This window comes from Bicyclus anynana, chromosome 6, assembly GCF_947172395.1.
Source record: "Bicyclus anynana chromosome 6, ilBicAnyn1.1, whole genome shotgun sequence".
Taxonomy (NCBI): Eukaryota; Metazoa; Arthropoda; class Insecta; order Lepidoptera; family Nymphalidae; genus Bicyclus; species Bicyclus anynana.
Window position 1 is genome coordinate 16,546,866 of NC_069088.1, and position 27,584 is coordinate 16,574,449.

Below are 27,584 nucleotides of genomic sequence, written 5' to 3' on the forward strand. Positions count from 1 at the left end.
TATTTGAAATTCATCAAAAGGAACTTCGTTCCGAGGTTCGGGGGGCCTTTTGGGGTCCGGGGTCTTTTGGAGTTGAGGGGTCTTCTAGGTTTGGGGGGCCTTTTAGGGGTTGGGGGGGCCTCTTGGGGTCGGGGGGTATTATGGGGTCGGGGGGCCTTTTGGGGTCGGGGGCCTTTTGATATCGGGGATTCCTGGAGCTCACGACTGTAGCAAAAACATTACCCTCCTTCTTATGCAGTCAGGTAAAAAGTGTCGTTACAACTTTTTGTCTTAATGTTTTCCGTCTAGCAACCTTTCGCAACGCCGGATAAGGAATTTGTATCAAAAATACTCTTATCAAATCCGTAATAGGTATGCGTGTTTATTCATTTTACGGAATCATCGTTAACAGCCTATTTTTATGGTTTATTACTTGGAGAGAATCCTTGTAGGAGAAGAGCTTCCTCATAGTTCTCCAATGCGGGTTAGTGGGCTTAGTATAAAAGTATAAAAAACTGATTCAACATTTTGAAATCCGAAATATAAGATGCTCCTGCGAATTTTTTAAAAACGAATCAAATTGATTTTAGGTAGGTGGTGTATCTCCCATTTGCGTTTTATCTATGAGTTACGGAACACTGTATATTAAGTAGGTAATGATTACCAAACCAATCTCCTTGGTTCTTATGTTATTTTCTGTAGACTGACAACATTTCAGAATGATCGGTTGAGTACAAAAAGGAGAAAAAAAAAAACTTTATTGCAAACCAAACGAATTGTTGAAAACAGAAGACTTAGGTTAGGTTAGGTTCTTCTGTCATAAGTTTGCAACAATTCGTTTGGTATGCAATAAAGGTAGGTAGGTGTTGCCTTTTTTAAATTAAAAGTATCTATTTGCCAAATCCTTAACATATGACCAATAGATGTTCCTCTCCAACTAGTCGGAAAAGACTGTGTGGAGTTAGTACGACTACGAGAATAGTCCAACGAACCGGGATCGAACCGCAACCTTTCGGTGATGAGTCCATTGAGGCTCATTTAAGCATTTACCGTTGAGCTATTGAGGTTGAGATTGAGCTATGAAGACGTCGGTTAGCGCCTCATCCTTTCTACAAGTACCAATTAATAAATCAGCCTCAAAAGTCAAAACAGATAATGTACCTACTTATATTCCATCCGTCTCTTTCTTATACGCACTCCACAAAGTCATGAATGAGATAGAAGATCTTGAAATGCGCAAGTTAAAAAGAGACGCCGGATCTCCGCCAATAGGTATGGTATAAGGCAAATTGTCGTCGACCGCCAAACTTTTTGTTGTTGTTGGTTAAAGGTTTTTTACGACCAACACCAATTATTACCTGCCTGCATGGTTAGTAAGCTTAGAGTGATAAAAGGATGTTAAAGCTCTCCATCTCCACGACACAAGGTATAGGTATATATAAGGTAGGGCCTAATAACACTACAAATTTTCCAGCTCCGGACTGAGAATTTTGATTTAGAACTTCTTGGAAGAAAGATAAGCTCAGGTATCCCGATCCAGATAAGGACCTGCTCTGAAATCAGCTCACTGTCGTGCACGAGGCACGAGGTTTTAACTAGGGTAGGCCCTTTGTTCAAAGTAGGTAAGTATACAAAATGGAAAAGGTTTTGTCCTGTTAAGGATACCTATGCAGTGCAGTATTGCATCTTTGAAGTGCACGTCACTGAACTTTATAAATGCAAAAACACTACACAGACCTTATTTATACCTTATGACTTATTAGCCACTCGTGGTCATTCCGTTCTCGTGAAATTTCGTTTTTTACAAATCCCGCGGGAACTATAGATTTTCCGGGATAAAATGTAAATTTTTACATTACAAAGCTTAATTTATCTTAATTTTCATCCAAATCGGTTCAGCCGTTTGACCGTGAAAATGTAGATAACAGATAGACAGATTCGCATTAAATTATTAAGAATGAACGGATGGAAGTATGGATTCTAATCCATTTAAAAGAAAAGAGCAATTTTTAAGTCAGTTTTTACCAGACCTGTATAATACTCGTAACGCCATCTAGTAACTGGCATGATAAACTATTTAATGAGACATGTCGGTATTATGTTGTGATCTGCCTCTCTGAGTATCAAGTGCTTACTAATTGATAATAAAAACATTCTGTTCATGAATAATTAGTTTCATTTTATGATGCCGCCCACTATGAAACCAAAATAATTCCTAACGCCATCTATCATCCGCGTAAGATACTACAACGTTGTCCATAATGTTGACACACTCACAGCGTTCGCATTGTTGTAACCACAGAACGATAATTTGGTTCGCGCTGTCACAGAGTACATTATAATACTGAAACGCGCTGTTATAAGTTATGGCGCTGTGCAGAAGCGGGCATAAAACATTTCATGTTTTCGATTCATAAAATATTTGTTCGTCTGGCCTTAAGAAATGTACGAGTATTACGTAAAATGTAATCCTATTTCCAGGTCGATGATGATATGATTTTCTATACTTCCTATATAAATAACCCTCAGGATCCTCTAAATACAAGAAAAAATAAAAAAACATCAGTGCTTATTTAAATATAAACTTTATTGTTATTATTAAAAACTCACAACAGAATAAGACGAGCACAACACAAATTCAATACAAAATAATATTATAGACGTTTAGAAGGTGTTTTTAACTATATAAGATAAATATAAACTATATAAGATAACAACAAACAGTCAAGGTTTTATAAAAAATAGAGACATTATAAATAACTATGCAAAATAAAGTAAAATTCCAGGAGCAGCATTTTTTTATAATTATTATAATTACACATTTTTAGTATAATGTGGACTTATTAAGTAGGTATGTTAGGTATATCAATAATATATTTTCTGAAACTTATTATATATATTTATAATTTGTAAAAAAAATAATATATATTTTATAATAATTTATAACATACTGCAAAAAATGCGGGATTCCTACATAATACTTGAGTAACTTCTTAATAATACCTTTTTAGTTTAGCAGAAAAAATGGAATAGACATTTATAAAGGCGGAGCATAGACAAAATAATTAATCATTGGTCACCGTAAACCTCAGGCCAACTATTGTATATTACCTGCCTCGCTAGATGTTACTTTTCTGTCAAAGTATATGATCAATGATCTAATGCGATTATAAAAGCTGTCTCTACAGAATCGATGTTAAAGAGCTCCGTAAAAATACTTTTATGTGTAGTTAAATGGTGTAAAAAACGGACAAAACTTCTAGTTTAGTATAAGATATATACCAAATCTAAGACCGTTTTCTTCAGAAAATGACAGACAATTTTGCTTGTGACTATGAGTGTGATACATGTCCTTCTATAGTTGGTCTGAGCCGTAAACAGACAGACGACGAAGCGGCTTTGTTATAGTAAAATAGAATATACATACAGCTGAACATAAACCTCTTCCTTTTTGGAAGTCTGTTTAAATGATGGTGATGTTGGAACTCCATACTTTACTTCTACATATTACGGTGGTAAGACTAAAAAAAAAATTCATGGAACGCTTGGTGTGTGTTCTCCTACACAATATTTACTATTTTATTATTAACATTAAAAGCATCAAATTGAGATGCTTTTCGAAAAATAATTCAGATGTTATTTTATAAAACCTTTCAAAGTGCTTTTCACTAACTATTCGTCTATTATCGTTTATCCTAGGGCACAGATTATAGTAGGGGAGCCGAAGAGGGATTTTTTGCAGTTACTCGAGCGCGGCACCTTGCATGTTGTTCAGTACCTCCACAAAGTAGTGCCCTTAAGTTAGTGGGTGCGATTAGGGCAACCAAAAAAAACTAACTTCTGAAATACTCAACCAGCACGTCAGATTAAGATAAGGTAGGTGAGTTGATAGCTAAAAGGTGTCCATTTTGAGAGTACGACGATTTGAGCGTAACGTAATGGAATGGGAAGGTTCCAAAGTTACAAAATAAAATTTATATTTCGGTTATCGAGCCACGATAGCGGTTAGTTTTTTACTTATTTTGAATGAAATAATCTCCTGATTAATCGCTTGTTTTCTGATGATTTCAATAAGCCAAAGTAATAAGAATGGGGATGATGACTAGGTTTGAATATATTGATTTTTATGATACATTCGGGTAAATAGGGTCAATGTTAACTAATTTATACATAAAAAGCAAAGATTGTCTGGATATTTACAAAATAAATGAGATTATAAAATTTCAAAAACTATTAAAAATATTTTACCGTATTTAGATGAAAATTCATACAGTTTTAGCTTCCTTACATTAAATGTGACATTTTTTAATATATGAACTATGAGCATAAACGCACAAATCACAAAGATATTAGTAATTTTGTTTGAACGCGCATACAAATCTAACGATCATTACATTGCCTATGACGTCATTATTTCGAGCCATTTTGTATGGGGCGTTTTTCAGGGATCCGCGGCAGCGCCGCAAATCTGACTCTTTAAATCCCTGTAGCTCCGAAAGTAATGATCGCAGATACCCTGTTCCTTTTACAAAATTGCTTTGCTATTAGTATACTCTTAATTTATATACAATTTAAAAAACTGTCATCATCCCTATTGTCTTTAAAGTCTGCATTTTTCATAACGTATATAACCATTTATTCTTTCTATCATCTAATCTACAAAATTTAAAAACAAATAACTTAGCACCCCAGGCTCCCCTACTATTACGAAACTGATGGCAAACTTTTCATATCTAATCAATATTATATGGAGGTAAGATTTGTTTGTTTGTATTTTCATGAGATTGGGAACTACGCCGATGCAACCGCGGAGTTCCGCTAGTGTTTAATAAGAAATATTGTAACATAGTTGTGATGTAACGTATAACCTTTATTGTGTTTAACATACAAGTAATAAATGGTATTTAAATATTATTACCTTGAAAGATAATTATTTGATCATCATTTTATATCTTAATTACATTATTTTCTACTTAATCTCTATAAAATGTAACACAACATAAATTATTATTATGAATATGTAAATTAAAGTTAACAATATAATCTCATAAAATAGTTTTATTTATTGAAAATCATTTTCTCCATGTAAACATTATGTATGTCATTTTAAATCATTCGTATTTTTATTACAAAATAATTTATTAATTCATTATTTTATATTTTATATTACAAAAACACTGTCTTCTGGCCAAATTGTTTTACACTGTCATAAAAATATTGAATATAATAATAACTTTTACACTTATAATTGGTATTTACTAAATAAGTATCAAAATTAAAATAAGTTTTAATTACGGAGGTAGATAGAACAAAGAACGGAATGTGTATTAAAAGCTAGGATAAGTAATGAATACGTATTGTCATAATTTAACATATTATAAAATCTAATATAAATTTAATATTGTCATAAATAATAAGCATTCTTTATAAATTTAAGTAGACAACATGATAAAATATCGAAAATTTAATAAATAAAATCGATGTGTAATAGAATAAAAAAAAGTTTTTTTATAAAAACATCTAAAAATTAAAGCACCATAAAGTAGCATTTATAAAATGTCAGAATGTAGGCTTTTGGACGTATTTGTAGAGGTTATTTCTAATCTAAATGACAAAATACGAGTAAATCCAATCATAATCTGTACGCTTACGCGTACGTCAACAATGTATTTTATTACATAATGGGAGAAATAGTGTTGACCAATAGCGGCAGAATTGAAAATATTTCATCGTCACGAAAGTGACCAACTTTTATTGACCTCATATAATAAAAGGACGCACAATCATATAGAACATTTCACTTAAAAACTGGCCAATTTTGCTTATGACAGTTTTAGAATTATTGGTAAAGAAAATTATACCTAAACACTTTTAAATATAATACGAATACAATAATATCCCAAATTAAGAGCAATTTTAACTTAGGAGAATTTAACGAGGTAGAATTTGCAAATGCGACTGCTTGAATTGAGTGCCAAGAAGTTGTGTTTGGCACTCATTAAGTGGGGACGTTCTTTGTACGCTGACTGTGCATCCACTTTTAAGAAATTAAATATCACGTGCCTCAAACGGTGAAGGAAAACATCGTGAGGAAACCTGCACACCAGAGAATTTCTTAATTCTCTGCGTGTGTGAAGTCTGCCAATTCTCATTGGGCCAGTGTGGTGGACTATTGGTCTAAATTCTCTCATTCTGAGAGGAGACTCAAGCTCAGCAGTGAGCCGTAAATAAGTTAATAACGACAAGTGGCAAAGTCAAAATATTCCAGCGCAACTATTTTTTAAATTATATTTATACCGATTATTTTATTTTCTCTTTGTCGTTTTATCTATTGTTTATGGTCAATAAGAGATGCGTCTACGTCCACAAACTCGTCGGCATCATACCCTCCATGGACGTGTTCCGCGGAGTAAGTGTCTCGTTGCACAGGAAGTCCAGCGGCATGTCGACCACGAAGCCCTGGATGAGGTCTATCTTCCTGTTGGCCAGCGCCGGGTCCGTGTGCCACAGAGTGTGGCTGTGCTCCTCTTGATACTTCTTCAGTTCGGCGAATGTGTGCACTGCGTCCGTTGGTATCGTATTGAAAACCTGAAAAAAAATCAAGATCATCATTACGCCTTATTCTTATACGGGCAGGCTGTAGGGCTGCCAACCGCACTATAATATATAGTATTGTACTATAGGGCCTACGTACTATATACTGTTGAAGATATTTATAGTACGCAAAAATACTATAATTTGAAGCAATAGCGTATAGCGTAACCGAACGAAAAACCATAATAAGATACTATTATTTTAGAAGTGCTAATAAATATAGATGAAAAAATAAATAGACTACAAATACAAATAGACAACAAATCTTCGTCTATTTTTTGTTATTCCATAAAATACTATTTTTCTTTAAGTGTGCTATATTTTTTACAGCTTAAATATGAAAAATACTCTATTTTTCTGAAAAAATATTGGCAACCCTAGCAGGCTGAGACCTTCGTCCTTCAACAAAGTTTGATCCTCGTCTATTTCTCTTGTTTCTTCCATTCCCATTAATCTTTTCCATTCAACTCCGCCTTATAAATCCCATATGTTAGTCTACTTTCATTTATTCTCTCTTCATACCTCAAAGCATCTAAGCATTTCTTTCTTTATTATAATCACTACATTTTCTCATAGAATATTAGCAGACGCCCGAGACTTCGTCCGCGTGGAAATCAATGTACACTTTCAAACCCTATTTCGCCCCCTTCTATTTATATTTTGTATAGCATATAGCTCTAAAAATGAAGGACTTTCCATACAAACTTTCAACCCCTATTTCACTCCCTTCTGATTTGGCTTTCGCGACATAAAGTATTTTGTAATCTTCTTCGTTTAATCTCAAATCGTACCAAGTTTCATTTGAATTTAACAAAAATACGGAGACAGACCAATAAAAAATAAATAATTTGGCTGGTTGTTTACCTCCTCATATATCTCCGTGTTTCGCGTAGAGGTGGCCTTCCACACGTTTCTGTAGAAGCTGTCGCAGCAGGGGTCGTCCAGGCCCACGCCCAGTCTGCTGACGTCATCGTCCATGAGCCCCAGGTGCTCCCGGAACAGTCGCTTGCGCAGTCCCCCCGCCACGCGCCCGCAGGGGTACGGCTTGCCGTTTATGACACCATCGTCGAACTGTTCATCCTGTAATAAATGGATTTTAGAATTAAAAGTCCATTCAGGTATAAAGAAATTCTGCGTTTTCAGTAATGAATCGCAGGGAAATCAAAATTTTCAATTTCGCCGATAATGGTCCCAGGCCTAGAGAAAGGTTCTTAATGACTTCTGTATCACATCTGTTTGTGTTTAATATTAAGTCTGCTTTAACGAAATTAATACAAGTAAATAGCTTTTATTTATAGTCAATCATTTTTGAGCTATTCAGGATAAAGCTACACATATAATTTGAAGTACTCTGTTATGATAGCGTAAGTAAGAAAAGATAAGAGGGATTAGTAGTAAGAGAGTAAAAGTAGAGTCGTTACATCCAACCATACAAGATTTTTAAGTGGCTATCAATCCTACTGGCAAAAATGAGAATCGAGGTTAAGTTAACGCTTCAAGTCCCTTAGCACTCGACTTTTTTTAGTCTGTGCAATGAAAATAAAAAATATTCTTTCGTGTATAGGAGCCAAATAGTTGTTCAAACAAAACTAAACTCTAACGTTAACAAAAGTCAGTTATATTCGTATGCTCGACACGGTCCTCCTCGGGCGGGCTTTTCCAGAATTCTACAGACCATTTATTGGCGCACCGTCTATGGGCTTCCGGCAGTTGACAATAAATATAAGCTAGTCATTTATACCTGCAAAAGCACAGCGATCTCCGAGTCCCGCTTCCCGATCATGCTCCTGTCATTGATGTTGGCGCTGCCGCAGATGAGGAACCTGTCGTCGGCCAGCAGCAGCTTGGAGTGCACGTACACCAGCTCGGTGACCGGCTCGCCGTCCAGCACCGAGTGCGTGCGCAGGCCGTGGAACGTGATGTACTCGGACGGGTCGGGGACACCCGCCTCGTACAGACGGGTGATGATTGCTTCACGACTCCTGATATGGGAAAATGGCGTATTAAAAAAAAAAACTTATTTTAAATTTACAATGTATTTTGCGCGTAGAAAGGCAACATTTAACTCACATAAGTCTACTAGCAATGGGCGAATGGGGAATGGCGACCCCGTACTAGAAAGCGCAGTGTTGGTCGAACCCCTACCAGGTGGACTGACGACATCAAGCGAGTCGCAGGGATTCGCTGGATGCAGGTGGCTCAGTATCGTGATGTTTGGAAGTCCCTACAAAAGGCCTATGTCCTGCAGTGGACGTCCATCGGCTGATATGATAATGATGATGATGAAGTCTACTGTCATCTCAGACTAATTAAATAAAGACCTGCCTCGCAAGACATTATTTTTCTGTCAAAGTATATGATCAACGATCTTATGCGATTATAAACACTGTCTCAGTAGAATCGATGTTTCATACTTTACAATCGTGTCCGTCGGTTAAGAACCTCCGTAAAAATACGTTTTTGTGTGGTTAAATAGTGTAAAAAACAAACAAAAACTGCTAGTTTAGTATAAGATATGTATGAAATCTAAGCTCGTTTTCCTTAGAAAATGGCAGAAAATTTTGTTCGTTAATTTGGGCGCTATACTAGTCCTTATGTATTTAGTCTGAGACTGTCATATAAACATCATTTGCATGCCAAATGGGCGTGATATGATAGACTTAGTAATAAATATGATTTTGTCAGGTACCCGAGAGTCCGCCCACATCACCTTTGAAGCGTCTCCTGGCGCAGTACACATACCTGCATATGCTCTGATAGTTCCAGTGCGTGACGGCGTGCAGCGAGGTGCCCGAGGGCCCGCCCACCTCGCCCTCGAAGCCGGGCAGCAGCGGCATCACAACAAACACTCGGAACTTCTCCTTGGCGCGGTACGCTCGCATTATACGGTTATACAGTGCTTCTCCGATCTGCAAAATAATACAATGGTTTGAATTATTCCATAGTTTTCAATTGGACAGCATTTTTTTATTATTATCGTCAGAGTTAGCACGGAACTGCATGGCATTACATCGTGCTAACTGCCTCTAGGGTATTGCCCATTTCCTTTTCTCCTCTTTTTCCTTTTCTTCCTTTCTTATCATTATTTTCCGGAGCATTTGTGCATATTTCTGCCACTCGCCTGCGCTTGATAGCATACGCGCAATTAGGCTGCCGGAGTCTACGTGGCCATCTACCCCATGTGTCGCACCTCTCAGATCACAGGCAGGGCATTCGAATATGGCATGTCAATTGGACAGCATAGAAATGTTTCAGTGTTGAAACAACTTAACACCTTGAAGAGACTATCCACTACCTGCCTCCAGACGATGCGCGAGTACTTTGGTAACGTTACCAGGGGAGACGGAGTAGGTTAGTAGGGAACTTGTTATCACTGGCACAGAGATTTAGAGAATATAGCGCAATACGTTTGTCAGATTAAATCGGCACCATTTTCGATAAAAGTACATGAAGCTTTCCAAGTCGCCACATGGTTTTTTAGTTTTTCTGTACTAAATACCATGTCGGGGTCCAGGAAGAGTGACTCACCTGATTCCTCACAGTCTGGCTGGTGCGCGAGAGCGTGATGAAGAACTGGTTCTCGATGTAGACGTAGTGCTGCGCGCGATTGATGGTGTCCACGTACGCCTCGTGGATGCTCTGCTCCACCGTGTCGGGGTCCAGGAAGCCGCACGACCAGCACGACACGCTGCGAAGGACCTGATAACGGACAACTTCTATATCTTTCAGATAGTTGAATTAGTGGGAATGGCATTAACTGTCATTGAGGTTACAATATTCGATCAAAACCACAGAACATAGGAAATAGTGTTTTCTAGACGCTTTAGCTAATAGAACTACGAAGTGGACGGGGTTGAAGAAACAAAAGATAGTGTGACAAATGGGACTTTTTGGTAAGAATTTATATATGTGTCAATAATAAATAATAAGTAATTGTAAAGAACAAAACAACTTTCAACTCTTAATTAAGGAAAGTAAATTATATTTTTAAGCACATGAAGAATTATAAAAATAAAAGGACATACCTGACACGAGGCATTGACCATATCGAAGGGTAGCAGTTTGTCCAAGTCTTGCAATGGCTTGATGTCGGTGTATGATTTTGGTAATAGGTACGGGTAGTTTACGTTCTGTCTGAAACACGAATACAGGTAATATAAACCGATAGCGATGAAGATAAATGAACCAGTTTGAATGAATAAAAAAAGAAGACGCATGCTAAACATTCTGTAAGTCAGTTCGGTAAAGAATCAATAAAATTGGCCCTAGTATGATACCTTGAGGTACACCACTGTGTACAGGACACATGACAGGTGGACACGTGACACTATATCACAATATTTTTTTATCACTCATAAAGTAATTTGTCCAAAGCAGCAGCTTCCCACGTATGCCGAGGTCAAGGGTAATTTAGGTACTAATTGTCGGACGGGTACCCTATCAAACACTTTATAATAATCTATAAAAAATTTATTAGTTGGTTGAAGATTGTCCCAATGAAATATCCATTTTCTTCTTTTCATCGGTTACTAAGATTACTAACAATCAATCAGTCTCTTAGGTTTAGAAGCGTGTAGTTCTGAAATAGCCTGTATTTTATTTATGTAAGTATGGTACTACAAATGTACCTGGCTTTTTCCAATTTGATAGCATTCCACCGCTGTATGAAATGTCTGGCCACGTCTCGCGCGGCTGCTCCTTGCACGACCACGCCGACGTCGTGCCACGGCATTCTGGGCGTTGTGTTCCTATCCACTAAGTCTGAAATTGTATGAACATAACTTTGATCAGTTTCATATAAGTATTCAGTACAAATAGGTTATTTCTATAAGTCATAAAAAATACAGAATGATAAGATAACCGAATCAATAGTAAGTGTTTACGAATACATATAACATTATCCAAAAAAATAAAAAATTATGTTCAGTAAAGTTCATAATCATTTGAGATTTAATTTTAAGCCAGATAAAAATGTTTAAATTTTTTTTTTAAATAATGTAGCTAAAAATAAAAATATAAAAAAAAATATTTGCAGTATCCGAAATTATAGATTTATAAAAGTTTGTTTTTCTACACATTCTTAGGGTCAGAATCAGTCAGAAAATAACTTAGGGTTTTCGAAAAGCATATCTCGGGAATGGGGTAAACATTTACGAAGCCAAGAGCATTAGTAATATTATAATAAACTGTTTATCTCTCCTAATCCAAAAATTAGTCTTATAGACAAATTAAAGCAAATATAAACTTACCTACAAATGGCAGATCCAAATTATTAAAGTCTTTAACAATAAAGTTAACATAGTCCTTTCCTATCCACAGTTTGGAGTTCCCTTCAACATCTTCCAAAGCCTTTTTGGTGGTTTCAGTGATCACTCTGCCTTCGACCACTTGCGCTAGGGGGGCAGGTTCGGTGATCGACCTATGTTTGATACCTGGAACGTATTACATCAATCTCATTCATCATTTCAAAGGTAAATCAGACGAATTTCTTAGCATTCCAGATTCCATGGATTCACCGTGCGGGTGCCGGGTCCATCATATCTTGTGACTAAAGGGTGTAGTGTTAAAGAACTCCTTCAAAATCGATTAACTTTCCCCTTCACCGCTCCTACCCTTACACCTACTTATACAACATACAAACTAACCACATAGCCATTTTTAGTTGGTACATCTATTAAATAAAAATATTTAGATTCTAGAGCATCTGTTAAACATGTTCTAGTCACTTCAGTATCCTAAAAAGCTAAGTTTAATTTTAAATTGTTAATATTATAGTTAGATAGTTTACCTAAAGCGTCGGTTAGTAACACTTCATCGTTAGACCTCGCGTACTTTTCCGCCTTTTTCCTTTCAGAATCGTCAAATTTCTGTTCATTCAGTTCTTCTTCGTACGGTGGGTAGATGATGCTTATGAACTCTTTCCCTCTAACAGTTATTTTGTCTATAACATTACGTTTCTGTTCAAAACCGTCAACTTTGGTCTCAGTTGGTGTGCCAAGTTGTTGCAACAGTTGGTCTTCGGGTTCTAATACTAGAGATTCAGGTTTTGGAATGTCTTCTACTTCTTTTGATTCTGCTTCATTGGTCACTTGTAAGTCTTCTTCTATTGGTCTGGAATTTTTATTTATTTTGATTCAGGGTATAGTAGCCTATTAATTTAAAGGTTGCTTAATGCTTATGCTGAACAATCAAAACAGTTTTAAGGAAAAAATTCACAATTGCTTTCACAATGGTAACATGACTCTCAAATTAGGTTATATCGTAAGGGTTACTGTATTTCCAAAAATGGTTTTATATAATGATTTATTTATTTTGCTATCATCCGCGAAAAGTCGACGAACCCATGCGACAACGTCACCCAGGTCCGACAAAATACTCTCTACGTACGTTTCACCCCGAAACCGGAGCATCCTCAGGAGATGTCGACTCTACAACGTGCAATTGCAAAGTCACTTTGCAATTACACGTTGTAGAGTCGACATCTAAATAAATAAATCATTATATAATCATGATGAACTTCCGCAAAGTAACGCCTGCTTCTATCCAATATTTAAAAATGGTTTTGTTAAAAACTATTCAAAACAAAAAACGAAAAAGAGCTGCCTTCTGGAAGTTGTTTAAAAATTACGTTTATAGCGTGAAATTCAGTTTTTTCCAAATTCCAAATTCTGCAGAAATCGTGTGTACATTATGTTTTGCTCCAAGTATATCTATTTACTGGACAAAATTTATTCTATTTCTCAAAATCGATTCAGCTGTTTAGTTGTGAAAAGATAACGGACGCGGCCTTTGGTATTGATAATATTGATAAACGTATGAATAAGAAAAAAAAGGTTTCGTAGAGAAAAAAGCATTTTAATAGAATCGGAAAAAAAAGTAAAACTTACATATTAAGTCCTATAACAACGTCTCTGGATGATTTGGCTAACTCGAGTGCCGCCTCTATGCCGTTGGTCTGTGGCAGGTACAGGCCGGCGCCGGGCGAGCTGGAGGTGATCTTCTTCGATTTTATAGACGTCTTCGGTTGCGCTATGTTGCCGAGGTCCGTCAGTCTGTGGAAATAACACAAAGAATCAGTTCTCAGGAATATTTATGTATAGAAATTTGTGTGCAAGTCGCATAGCTGAGGAAAGGGCAAGATCTTATAGATGTTGGGATCCTAAATTGCAAAAGCTATTTTTTTTTCAATTTTATGTGGTTGATTGCTGGTTTAATTGATAAAATAAAAATAAATCTTACCAATGATCCAATTTTTGAAGAATAAAGAAAGGTATGTAAAACCAAGTGGTTTGTGGATCAATATTCAGGGGGCATATTCGTTACCTACATTCATAATTATTTTTGCCCATCTCGCCATGAATATCCCATACGTAGACAAAGTTTGAGCATGAATAAGTTATTCTGTCTGGGGCCCAAGGACACATTGATGTATCTAAGTGTGTGTATATCTAACGTGACCATTTATTTTACCAGAGTGGGACATAATAATCACAATAGAATAACACAAAATAAATCTAAGCACAAATCACAAAATAGTTTAGTAGCTGTATGAATTCTGCATTACTTCCAGGCAGACACATGTCGAGCGGGCAAAATACACTTAACACAGATCTGCCTAACCTACTCGCACTAGTCATCTACGCGTGTTTTGTTTAGCGATTAATAAATAACGTTTTTCTTATTGTAAGTTTTTTAAAATGGCCATGATATACCATTATGAAATCCTCTTGACGAGCCCTTGAATTTGACACCCATATCGCAGTATTCGTATTTTTTTTTACCTCGAGTCTATGTATAGCGTCTGCGTTGCGTTGTGTAAGTTTTTTTCAACTTCACTATCTAAGTACACTTGGGCTATTAAGATGAATCTAACAATATCTTCATAACGTAAATCCGTTCAGTGGTTTGGAAGATATAAGGTTATAAAAATACATACATACAAGATACGCGCGAAAAACAACCCTTCTTGCAGTCGGGTAATTATCGTTTGGTCTGTTTGTTGGGCTATATCGGCCTCGCTGGGGACACCTGCACAGACTGCCTGAAATAGGCACGTATGGTCACGTGATGTATACCCCAATGGTCACGTGATATATATATGTGTATATCCCAGTTACCTGTGCCTGTGATCGTCCCAGCGGCCATAGCACAGGTCGATGCCGCCCACAAACGCGACAGTCTGATCCACCACGACTATCTTCTCGTGATGCGCCCAGAAGAACACGCCCACTTTCGCGTGATCCGGATGTCTGAATACCTGAGCAGAAACAGTACCAAACATTATTAGTAAATCGAAACAAGGAATACAACAATAAACACCAAGGAGTCCCAAGGTGCTGGAATGAAGACCCAGCACCGGAAAGGGCAGTGTTGGTCGACCCCCCACTATGTGGACCGAGGATATCAAGCAGGAAGATATATGATTTTAATTTAGCTTGTGGCTGTAAGATATCATGTATTTGTTGTATAAAATGTAGTACCTTAATGTTTTCACTAGCTAATCTACTTTTACTGTAGAAACTGTTGATACCGAGTGCCATCTCCACCTCCTTGTACAGCATTATGGACACCTTCACGCCTTGCGCCTGGAAAAATACGTTGGTTTTTAGGGTTCCACACTTCCAAAGGAAAAACAGGACTCTAATAGGATTATTGTTGTCCGTTTGTTTACCTGTCTGTCTGTATATTTTTATCTCAGGAATGTGGTCAGCTTTGCTCTTGTTTTATAATTAATTTAAAATTTAATGAAAGAAACAGAAGTCACACCATTGTCGTAGATAGAAAATGCCTTACTATACAAAATTTTTTTTTTCTTCTGGGTTTTTCTGCGATCAGTAAAATAACTATAAGCACGGTACGGAACCCTTGGTGGGCGAGCCCGAATTGCAAAAAATTGTCCGGTTTTTTAGGTAAAAAAACGATCATCTCACCGCCTTCCGTTTCAAAATGGTGTCCAATCTCCAATAATCTCCATTCAAGGCGGGCCTCTTCATGTATATTTCTGGGCTGAGCCACCAGTCGGCTATGAAGATCTCCTCCCGGGCCAGCTCCATCGCATCGGCCACAGCGGAGAGGTACGCGGAGCCGTCTACCAGCGCACCGACTGGAGTACCAGCCCGCGGCGGCGCGAACGACTGGTGCACGTTTGGCTGGGTGAATTCTCGCGCTGTAGGGAGTAAGAAATCCATTGTACAGACACACTTATTCTGGCCCTCTCGCAAAATAACGTTCCTACTTACGTACGGATGACTACTAAATGTAAGCAACCTTCCTGCTAAACAACTTTGTACAACAAGCGGGATTCGATATAAGCAACCTTTCTGCTAAATTTCAACAAGCGGATTTCGAGATAAGGAAGCTTCCTGCTAAATTTCAAATTTGTACAACAAGTGGATTTCGAGATAAGGAAGCTTCCTGCTAAATTTCAACTTTGTGCAACAAGCAGACTTTGTACACAAGATTCCGTGATGAGTGATATCTCGCTTTTATATATTTAGAAGAAGAAGATAACTATACTGAAGCCATAATCGATGGGCACTGTTTACGAACAAAAAAAGCATAATTGGCCAGTTTTTAAGTGAAATTTTCTACATGATTGTGCGTTCTTTTAGAGTAAAAAGAGTTTTGGTAAAAGTTGCCATACCAGATTGGTTAGCAACAGTTTTCAAATATTGCATCCACTCCTTGCTTTTCCTCTTGGTCCAGCATTTGATGACCATTTGTCTGCTGTTGTTTAGTATTTGCAGTCCGTTACTGAGACCCGTTGAATACATGCCGCTTGATACTTCAAACCTGTAGAAAAAAAACTTTAATATCATCACTACGTAATTTTTTGCATAAGGAGTCCTTGTAAATCCGAAAATATTAGCAAGTAGTTTTTCAAATATCACCTGTCATCTGACTTCAGTGAACAATTTTTCCCGCTTACATTAAATATTTTATTAACTAAATTTATTATGATTTACTCACGATTTCAATTCAGGCTGCATGAAATTAAAAAAAAAAAACAAAATTGAAACTAAATAACAATTTCGTGCACACAAATTAAATAACTAATAACATTCCGAAGGACCACAGTTTAAAAGTGAATAAATATTATGAACTAACTAAAAATGGCTATGTAGTTAGTCTGTACGCCGTAGAAGTAGGTGCGAGAGGATTACCAGCAAAATCTCTCTATAACTTGCTTAAAGACTTTGGCCTCTCTAGAAGTGCAGCTAGTTCTATATTGGAACGAGTATCCAAAGCTGCTCTAATAGTATCTTACCAAATTTGGATAGGTAGGGAGAACAACACAAGCAGAGAAGGGGAGTGTTGATCGATCGTCAAGGAATTCCTTAACCCTACCATCCAGTAGTCACAAGTCCTGGACTTTGCTTGGTGTTTTTCTCTCTACCACGCGATGGACCCGGCACCTGCACGGTGAATGTATGGAATGCTAAGATCATAGATGATACATTATATATGCTAAGATATTCGTCTCTTGAGGAAAAAGTTAAAAACTAAGTTAACTATTTTGAGAACTTAAATATCAAATACTTCAAAAAATGTCTCTTTTATAATTAGAATAAATCAGCAAAACATAAAAGAACTTGATTTACCCCTGATCAAACAGCATAACACCTTTGATGATGCCGTCACTCGGTCGGATGTAGCCGAAAAACGTGTCCTTGATAAAGAACCATCGCTCCTGCCACTTTGCACACACTAGCCCGGTGCAGAAATAGTTACACCTGCAACGAAAATCAAAATGTTCTTAAAATGATCTCTAGAGCATAATCAACAATTCGGTGGAAGACTTGTATTAGCAACTTTCAGATCAAATTAGTTGTTGCGTCGAAAGAAACGCAAGATATTTGAGTAAAAGTATTGCTTGTGTCGACGCAAATGATTCATTAGATGGGTCGGCTTATGTTATCACGAGCCGAGATAGTACGAAGTGTTCCGTGAGTTAGGAGGGGAATAGTGGGGCACCGAGTGCTGGCTATATATATAGGCGACTAGCTCGTTCTTGTCGTGACGTTTGATCCGTCCACACCTTTTGTTGGATAATCCTTCGTAAATTATTTTGGGTTAGGCGGGGAGAATGGCTTGAGTGGAGAAGGAGAGTGTTAATTCGTTTTGAAAGACGACTTTAACCCTACATTCAATGGTCACAAGTCCGGGATTTCACTCAAGGTCATTCTCTGCCACTCAAGGGTTTATTGGTAACATTCATAGTGCGACATGTCAGACCTGATAGGTTTCCATTCAATAATTGTGTTTAGCTATTTAAATCCGCATCTGATGTCAACCCGTTTTTTCCGACACATGCAAAAATGTGAATTTATTCTTCTCAATAGAGTGCGAGTCGTAGAGCATATTTACACGGTGATATTTGTGGTACTAACAACTTGGGGTTGTAACATCACTTTAATCAAAGCTGCAACTGAGGATTTCTTTACAGAATGCAGAAATATTTATTCTGTTGATGCAGACACAAAACCTGATCATAACACGCTATTGAACATTGACAATCAGCCGATAATATCAAATCCTGAAGCTCAATAGTTTTCTCACAAATGCCATCAACATTCCAGACTAATATCATTGATGCTAGATAAGTTAGGAATCAGGATTAGTATAACTTTCAATGACTAAGGTCATTTCAAACCAACGGAGTAATGTCAATCTATACCATATTCATTTGTCTGACCTGACACACACCATATTTCCGAGTAGACCGAAGCAGTTGCACCCCGCCTGCCCGGGGCGGGTTGAGCCGGTGCGTTTCTGAACCATCCCCTCTTTGCCTTTTGGGCCCAGATCCGAGATAAAGGACAGATGAGACGCTTCCAGGAATTTCACCTAAAAATAGCATTTAAAACTTAAAGAATCATTTTGTCATCGAGACAAGCAATCAATTAATATAAGCTGTCACCTGATTCTCCTCCTGAGAAGGAGAAAAAGTCCGTATTTATACAAGAAGTTAAGACAGTAACAGAGTTTTATAAAGTTAACTTTTAACCGCAATTCTCATCGTGGACTTCAAACTCAAAATTTATTTATTTGACGTATGATGTTACCTTTTTTTTTAATTATAATTATTATAAATATAATGAATTTTCTAGATACAAAATATTAAATATGTTGTTAAAATGTATGGACACTATGAAATTTATTGAAACTTGATATATTCATAACCCTAGCAAAATTAAAGCATTAATGGAATAATATAGGATCAGATAACTCACTGTTTCATGATGATTTCTATAAATAGAGATATTGAGTAGATTAAACAAATATTCCTCGAGTTGCTTCATCCGTAACTGTATCCCTTCGTATGTCACCATTACCTCTGGTTTCTTAGGAAACCTGCAAAACATACATACATACATACATTATAAATTAGACCTAACTACGTGCGTAATAACGTTTAATTTATATGGAAAAGTTGAAGTAACTTTTTGACAAAGGACAAGTTTAAGGGAAGTAAAATTTAAAAATCTTACAATTAGTGCACCTACCTAGGCAATGCACCTTTTCTTTTCCGAGGTCTTGCTTCACGACGTTTATTCGAGTTCTTCCTCGCCACGGCTTCAAGCGCCACTCTTTCTGCTTTTTCCTCACTTTCGTACGTATTTTTAAAACTGGCTCGTCTCGACTTGTGCGTTTTGGTTGGGAATGGTATTTTTAGGGACGCCCTGTATAAGGACAGTTGTTGGTGTAGATACAGGATGTGTTTGTAACGCTTTTTGATCTTCCACGTGAAGTCGCCATGTTCAAGACTTATTGTGTATCTAAAATTTTCAAAAAATATAACAAATTAGAGATATAGGTAATACACATTTGTATTAAAGTTGCAAAGGTTCGTTAATTCTTTGTCAATTTTTCGTTATAATAAGCAAGAGAGACGAATATCTTAGCATTTTACCGATTCACTGTACAGGTGCCGTGGCCATCGCGTGGTAGAGACAAAAACTGTACTGGTTAATTCAAAGTTAATGCGTACGCCGCTGATAATAAATAAATAATTTCATACTAACTCAGTGATTATTATCGTATTTGTTATTCGTACATCGTGTAAGCATGGCGTTGCATTGTCGACGCATCTACGCTGTATATGTGCGGCGAAGGATAACGTCAAATGAACGATTTATAAACGTTCGAACGATATATAATTACCGTATATCGAATTGGTACGTGGCTAACGATATTTTGCTAAAGAATCGTTACCTATACTGGATTCATCATCATCATCATCATATTAGCCGATGGACGTCCATTGCAAGACATAGGCCTCTTGTAGGTACTTCCAAACATCACGATCTTGAGCCGTTTGCATCCAGCGAATCCCTGTGATATCGTCAGTCTACCTGGTGAGGGGTCGACCAACACTGCGCTTTCTAGTGCGGGGTCGCCATTCCAGTACCTAGGGACCCCAACGTCCATCGCAGCTTTACGAACTATTGCCTCGCCCATCGCTACTTCGCTTCGCAGCTAGTTGAATAGTAGCTATGTCAGTGACTTTGGTTCTTCTACGGATCTCCTCATTATTGATTCGATCATACAAACACACTACGAGCATAGCTCGTTCTATAGCCCGCTGTGACTCTGAATACTAATACTGGATTCGGTAATCACAAATGGCACTACAATGGAAATGGAATAACATATCGTCGATATAGAATATCACAAGAGTCAGTGGACCGCTTTTAGATTGCGTATAACTCATTAGACCTTTATTATTGTATACTTTTGTACATTTGATTAAAACATTCGATTACTTAGCAGCTAATAGAGCGAATCCATTGGCGGCAAGTTGCCAATAGGACTATCTAGAGATTGCTATCAGATGAGTAATGCATTCCACGCGGAAGGTATCATTTTCCACTACAGGAAGTACTTGACTACTGGTACGAGCTACAGTTTGTTTATGTTAGTACAAACGGGACGTTATGACTTATCTACTAGTTGTTAACACTGGCGCTTTATACAGGGTTTTAAGTTTCAATTCGGGAAAGACTCATTTGGCAATTTAGAATACTTAAGGCGGTTACCATACTGCATAGAATTACTCGTATATGAATTTAGTAAATCTAGAGACCCAGAAAAAAATTGTACTTATACTTTTTTAAGCATGTGGTGTATACAGATGACAAAATGTAGGTGCACGAAAAGCTATATTTATATTTATATATAAAAAACATTGACCTCTTATAAGCTTATAATAAAAGGACGCACAATCATGTAGAAAATTTCACTTTAAAACCGGCCAATTTTGCTCTGACAGTTTTAGAATTATTGGCAAAGAAAATTATACCTAAAGGCTTTCAAATATAGTCCAATATTCAATAAAATCCCAAATTCAGAGCATATTAAGGATTGAGTTTAAGGTTGAATTTGCAAACATGACTATTTGAATTGAGTGCCAAGTAGTTGTGTTTGGCACTCATTGAGTTTAAACGTTTTATGGTCGCTGATTGTGCATCCACTTTTTAATAGGAGATCAATGATAAAAAAGTGTATTGTGTCTCTTCAAACATAAATCACAATGTTAACTTACAAATTAGGATTGAGTAAATGTGTAGTAACGCTTCTCTCGTTCTCCTCGAATCTGACCTTTATTTCAACACCCGGAATGAACACTTTCCTGTGCACCGAATTGAATTTGATAGGCGGCGCGTGTATAATACTGTATGGCACTGAGGTAGCTTGTGGGGCTGAAAACAAATATTTCCATGATATTAAACAGTACTGTAGTAGTAATTAGTAATAGTCCGTGAAACATTTGATAACTATTAAGCAAATTTTCCGTGAGTAGCTTCATCTTGTTAAGCCTTTTTTATTTACGAAAATTCTTAATTTTGACAGCTAGTGGTACTAGGGAATAAGAAATTCTGAGTGTAAGACCTGGATAATGTACCACAATATTTGTAGGGAAATGAAGCTGTTAAGAGCCGTGACAGCCCAGTGGATATGACCTCTGCCTCCGATTCCGGAGGGTGTGGGTTCGAATTCGGTCCGGGGCACGCACCTCCAACTTTTCAGTTGTGTGCATTTAAAGGAAATTAAATATTATTTTTGTTTGTTTTTTCAAATTGTTTTGTCAAATTTTATTAAAGCTTAGTGAAGAAATATCTACACAGTTAAAAATAAGTCATGCAAAATATGATAAAAAGTATAAAAACAATTTTAATATGTGTGTAATTAGTTAATTACACTAATTAGAAATAAATAATCTCTATTTGTGTAATTAAGGTAAACTGGTGATTACCTATTAATCTATGAGGTATTTAGATATGTAATTGTCATTTTGATATTGGACAAGATTGACAGCTCAGTTTCCGACCTACATGGTTAATTATAGAGTCATTAGATACAGACGGGTTAACTTAAGTAACATAAAACATATATGATTTCATATTACTTAGCATGTTCTTTTAGCGAATCAATCAAAAGATAACAAAGGCGAAAATAGATTTGGTTTGGTTTAAATAATCTTTATCTCTTTACATGTCCATCTATCCATTCCTTAGAAGTTAAGAGTATTATTTATTTTTCATTATAATCATTTTAACAAACGTTTAAGCGGACGCTCGCGCGGACGTTTGCGTGGAAATCAATGTTAACTTTGATTGATGTTGTAATTATATTTCTTTTAAACTTAACGTCAATTAATTGTAATTATTATAATTTTAATTTTATTAATTAAACATTTGTATACCTATTAATGGTGAAACATTGTTACCTAATACATATGAACATCTTTGTATAACTAAACTAGCGGACGCCCGCGACTTCGTTTTACACAAATCCCTCGGGAACCATGGATTTTTCCGGAATAAAAAGTAGCCTACGTGTTAATCCATGCTATAATATATCTCAATACCAAACTTCAGCTAATTCGGTTCAGTAGACGAGGCGTGAAAGAGTAAGAAACATTCAAACATCCATACAAACATCCATTCAAACTTTCGCGTTTATATTATTAGTAGGATAGTATGTTTCTTGCAAATAAATGATTCTGATTCTGAAGTCCCATTTCACTTTCCGTTTGTTTTATAACAAATAGTCCACTAATCATTTTACAAGACTAACTCAAAACATGAACGATTTATATTAAAAATAAAATTTCAACCCCTTTGAAAATCCCGAATTACATTATTTTAAGTATTATTTTAGTAGTGCACATACAAATTTTTACAAATGAAATAAACGGGAAAAAAAATCATCCTCACTTTATGATTATCATACCATGTAGGGTATGATAATCATAAAGTGTAAGTGTAAGTGTAAGTAAAGTGAGAAGAGTAAAGTTGAGTTTCATTATTTCCCTTTGTTTAATTAGAGGTTCATTAAAATTTGTGTGACATGCCATATGGCCTTATTGGCCAGTTTTTCGGTTTAAAGATATTTATTTCTCCAAAAAAGAACGTACTGTTCACTTAACTTAGAGTTAACATATCGTCATTTTTGCAGACAGCATGCATTATTGTAACAAAATTTTAATTACATTGTTTTTTCAATATTTTGTCCAAGTTTGTGAGGATGTAGGATTTAATCGATTTCTTGAATGCTTTTATGTTATTTAACTCCTTAATGGAGTTTGGCAGATTGTTATATAACTGAGCACCCTCGCATAATATGTTTTTATTTCCATAGGTTTTTGTCCGTGGTCGCCAAATATTGATTTTATATTTATTCCTGAGATTGAGTTTGTTAGTCCTATGCTTAAATGTTATAGTAGAATGTAGTGTGTTGGTCATGATTTTTTTAATTATGAGACAGGTATTGTATGTGTATAGTTGCGTGATATTGAACAGTTTTGTTTTAGTGTAAAGATCTTTTGTTGGTGTGTAAAAATTGTAATGAAATAGTGTCTTGATTAATTTGTTTTGTGTGCGTTGTAATTTGTTAAGATGTGTCTGTGCAGCAGTTCCCCAAATTTCTATTAAGTATTCCAAATGTGGCTTTGCTAGAGCGTTGTAGATAGTGTTTCTTACTTTGTACGGAATGCAATTCGATATTCTTCGTAAGACACCTGTTAGTGATGTTAATTTTGAAATTTGTTGATCAATATGAGAGTCCCAAATCAACTTGTCATCTATTATTAGGCCTAAATATTTTTCTGCATGAGATCTTTGAATTTTAATGTTGTTGATTGTAAGTGGGTTAAAATCTAGAATTTTTTTATTTTTAGCTTTGAATATCATGTAAGATGTTTTAGTAGTGTTGATTGTTAAAAGATTATACAAGAAAAATTGACTTAATTTGTCTAAATCACTTTGAGCTTGTGCAATTGCTTCATGAATAGAGTGTGCAAAGTAAAATAGGCACGTATCGTCTGCATAGAGGGTTAGCTGTCCTGATAGGTTAAGATTTATTATGTTATTAACATATATAAGGAAAAGTAATGGTCCTAAAATCGAGCCCTGAGGAACACCGCAAGTAACTAATTGAGAATTGCTTTTATTTTTAGTTTTTAATGGTCTCTATCAAGATCATAAAAAAACATGGATTAATTAAATTAACTGAGTCATATACTTTGTTTAACAGATACAATTATATTGTTTTGCGATAATATCTATTGTAATCTGATAAAACAAGTGACGCATCTACAGTCGACATTTCATGGACTTGTGAAAGTTAAATATGATATTTGGTCTATTGTCCATTTTTGACGACCAATGGCACTGATTGTTATGATAATATTTATTATTATTTAATTATTTTGTTTGATTGCAATTTAAATGTTATACAATTCCAAATGAGAACATACATATAGTAAATAGTATTTTTAGTTAACAACAGTTTTGGATTCATCATGGGAAACATGCTTTCCCTGCTATAGCCCAGCCTTGTGGCATAAATGCAACCTGTATATTTTATAATGTGTCCATGAGGTATCCAGCCAAGAAATTGCTGAGGTATCAATCGGCAACTTGTATCATCAACAAGCCATGGTCAGCTCACTGTTGAGCACCAGTCTACTCTCAGAATGTGAGAGGTCATGCTAACAGTCCACCACACTGGCCCGATGCAGTTTGGCAGACTTCAAACATACAATTACGAAAATTCTCAGGTAAGCAGGTTTCCTTATGAAAGTTTTTTCTTCAATGTTTGAGACACTTGATATTTAATTTCTTAAAATGCAAATAACTGAATAGCTGGAGGTGCATGCACTGATCGGATTTGAACAGACACACTACAAATCGAAGTCAAAGGTTGTATCCACAGGGCTATCAAGACTATCCAACAAGTATATGAGGGAAAATCTAGTTCATAGAGTCCACAATAGCAAACTGCTGTTTATGTAAAGCCATGCCACCACTCCTTGGACAACAATATGAAGTGAAGGTATTGATTTCCTGTATAAACAAGATAATTCTTTCCATCTAAAAATTCTCTATCAATCTACAAGATATAGAAGATATTCAAAATTAGTTACAAACATAAAATATGCAGTAACTAATTTTGACTGTTGATGATGAAGACAATAATAGTAATAAGTATAGTGTCAGAGTAATAGAATAAAGCATACCACTTGCATCTGTTTCTTCTTTGTGTTTCTCCAAATCAATCACTGAGAGGGACTCCGGCACTGCAAGACTCTCGTCAAAGTCAGAGTCAGCACATGGTGATGATAGAGAGTCCATGTGCTGAAACACATTTTGAAAACAGTCCCCTGGAGTAGTTGTTGGGGTTGGTGTCTCCATACCGTAGTTTGTGTAGCCGTAGAGTTCCTCATCTGAAAGTTAACTTTTATTAATTATAAAACTGTATCAGACTAATATGTATTTAGATACTTTTTTTTTACTTTGTAACAACTGCAATATAGAGTGTGTCCTTCCCATAATGGTGGTTTGATAAAACCACGAAAAACATATATTTTTGTTGTTAAAAAATGGGTTTATACTGAAATATAAAGGGGACTTGCCAGCCTCGTCACAGCAAGAGAAGCTATAAATAAATCATTAGATTTATTTGAGTAATACACATATCCCTATCTAGCCCTAAAGTATCAAAATACCTGATGAAAATACTTTTATATACATATTTTCCAGTTTTGGGAACCAAACTCACAGCTGAGGACACAAAAAGCAGGGTCACTACCCATTGCAATGTGGCTGTTGATAATGCATAACTGTAAGCTAAGCTAGTAATATTATAAAGTTTAATGATAAACATGATTTATCAGTTGTTCAAAATATAAATATCATTTATTTGTTCTTTTAGAGATTTTTTAAGCTTTTCATAAACAGGAATAGAATGGCATATAAACATGAAGTGCACTTTCCTTCCCCTCTATGTGCAGATGTATGTCAAAATGTTTTAAATTTAAATGTTAAACAAGTTGTTTAGGCAAACCAATACAACCAGTTATCTAAGTAATACTAAAAGGGGCTTTCCTGTTACAATATTAATACAAAAATAACAATAACTGTTATCTGTCCACTCAACAACACAGTGATTTTATACTCATGTGAAACAATGAATACTTGAACATAATATCATATTATATTTTCAAAATGCTAACTAACATTTTTTTTTTACTCGAGACTAGTAATAGATACTGATTTGCCCCAATTGAACAATATACAATGTGTTCCAAAACACAATGATAAGCTAGCCCCAGATGGTGGACCTACAGACAGTGGTACAGTCAATGATATTTTATACTAGGGATAGGGCACAAGCACAACAAAACTGCGGTAGACAAATGTGTACAATTGGGTCTTAATTTCATTTAGTCGCTTATGAATTAAAATTACAATGAACATTATTTAAACAAATAATAACTAAATATTGTCTATAATATCGAGTTGTTACTTCAGGAAGTGTAAGAACTATATATACATTATAATGGAATTAAAGACAAAATTGTGCATGTGTGCAATTCAGATCACTTTGTGCGGTGATTTTGTAGGCACGTAACCATGTATAGTAAAAATAATCATTGGGTACAATTTATTTTATTAAAGTTCTAGTAGTTAAGTTAATGGAAAGTTTATAAGTAATAAAAACCTAATGAGGGCCCCAAATCAACTGACTGCAGTGCAGTGAGAGAGACTATTAGTCAGTTGATTTGAGTGCCGGCATTATGTTTTTATTTATCATTTAATTGTTACACTATCTGTAATATTTTTAATTGGTATTTACAACCGCAGCTACAAAACAATTTTAATCTAAAAATTATTTAACAAAATATTAAATGACTCGCAATCAGTTGTATAGTTAACAGTAGGTAATAATTTATAATAAACTTTATGTTACTGATGTAACTATTATTTTTTCTAATTTGTGCTCAGTACCTAAATAAACCTTTTTTAAATTAATACCACCATCAAACCTGGCTCTAGGTCTTATTATGTTGAAATCCATTGTGTATCCAAGCTAGTAACACAACAATAAACAAACACTTCACACACACACACACACACACACTACCTCGTTTTATAAGATTGTGAAGACTAAGCGTCAAATCATTGCGTTCCATGTTGTTCTCTTCAATAAAATATGGTCGCACGTCACGACACCCGCTTGGATGCTGATATGTAATGTTCTGCCCATTACACAGTATGTATTTAACACTTGTGTACATAATCTACGTTGATAAGATAAGTTGATGCGATTTGTCGATTTCAGTTGTTGGTAGACGACCGTTCTCAACGGTTTGCGCGAAAACCGACTAGGCGACAACTGTTTTTTGGAGACGAATTTACACGCTCCGCTGAAGGCTACTACCGAGGCTATGAAACGGAAAACAGTAAAAATAATAGGAAAAAGTACTTACAAAACTTCAATAGTTTTGATACGAGATCATCGATGTTCCGCTCGCAGTATTTCTATCATTACTGAGTGAAACTATGACTATTAATGGAGGTATGAGGTTGGAGTACTTATTATCTGATTCACTCGATCAATTACTTGTTTGTTCAAGGTTTCTTCGCGTAAAAACTGAGTCGAGTTAGAGGCCAGGCCCAGTTGTTAACTTTTTTAACCATTCTTGAATTGAATGACGTTGACGT

The 27,584-nt window shown here is 35.9% G+C and overlaps 1 protein-coding gene across 2 annotated transcripts; it reads right to left on the minus strand.

Annotated features, from left to right (window-relative positions):
• Positions 1–3,579: 3,579 nt before the first annotated feature.
• Positions 3,580–27,584, minus strand: LOC112044320 (phospholipase D2). Of its 2 annotated transcripts, none has more exons than XM_052882067.1 (21): positions 27,350–27,584; positions 25,097–25,303; positions 21,119–21,275; positions 19,080–19,352; positions 18,807–18,927; positions 18,269–18,420; positions 17,175–17,306; positions 16,217–16,365; positions 15,504–15,739; positions 15,054–15,158; positions 14,691–14,830; positions 13,461–13,625; positions 12,362–12,684; positions 11,823–12,005; positions 11,202–11,334; positions 10,599–10,707; positions 10,102–10,272; positions 9,316–9,482; positions 8,315–8,555; positions 7,438–7,653; positions 3,580–6,567 (listed from the first exon to the last, which is right to left on the minus strand). In XM_052882067.1, exons 2-21 carry the CDS (start codon positions 25,269–25,271, stop codon positions 6,337–6,339), a joined length of 3,579 nt encoding a protein of 1,192 aa, XP_052738027.1. In that variant the 5' UTR covers positions 25,272–25,303; positions 27,350–27,584; the 3' UTR covers positions 3,580–6,336. The 2 variants fall into 2 exon arrangements, with proteins under 2 accessions (XP_052738027.1, XP_052738026.1); XM_052882066.1 differs by lacking the exon at positions 27,350–27,584 and adding an exon at positions 27,004–27,172.

What these genes read in the sequence shown, in the direction of transcription:
- LOC112044320 (XM_052882066.1), bottom strand. Translation starts at nt 27,157, where the DNA reads ATGTACACAAGTGTTAAATACATACTGTGTAATGGGCAGAACATTACA. An exon ending in AGAAAAGGTGCATTGCCTAG is followed by an intron (nt 18,928 to 19,079) that starts GTAGGTGCACTA and finishes TATGTTTTGCAG; the next exon opens with GTTTCCTAAGAAACCAGAGG. An exon ending in AACTGTTGCTAACCAATCTG is followed by an intron (nt 15,740 to 16,216) that starts GTATGGCAACTT and finishes TACTCCCTACAG; the next exon opens with CGCGAGAATTCACCCAGCCA.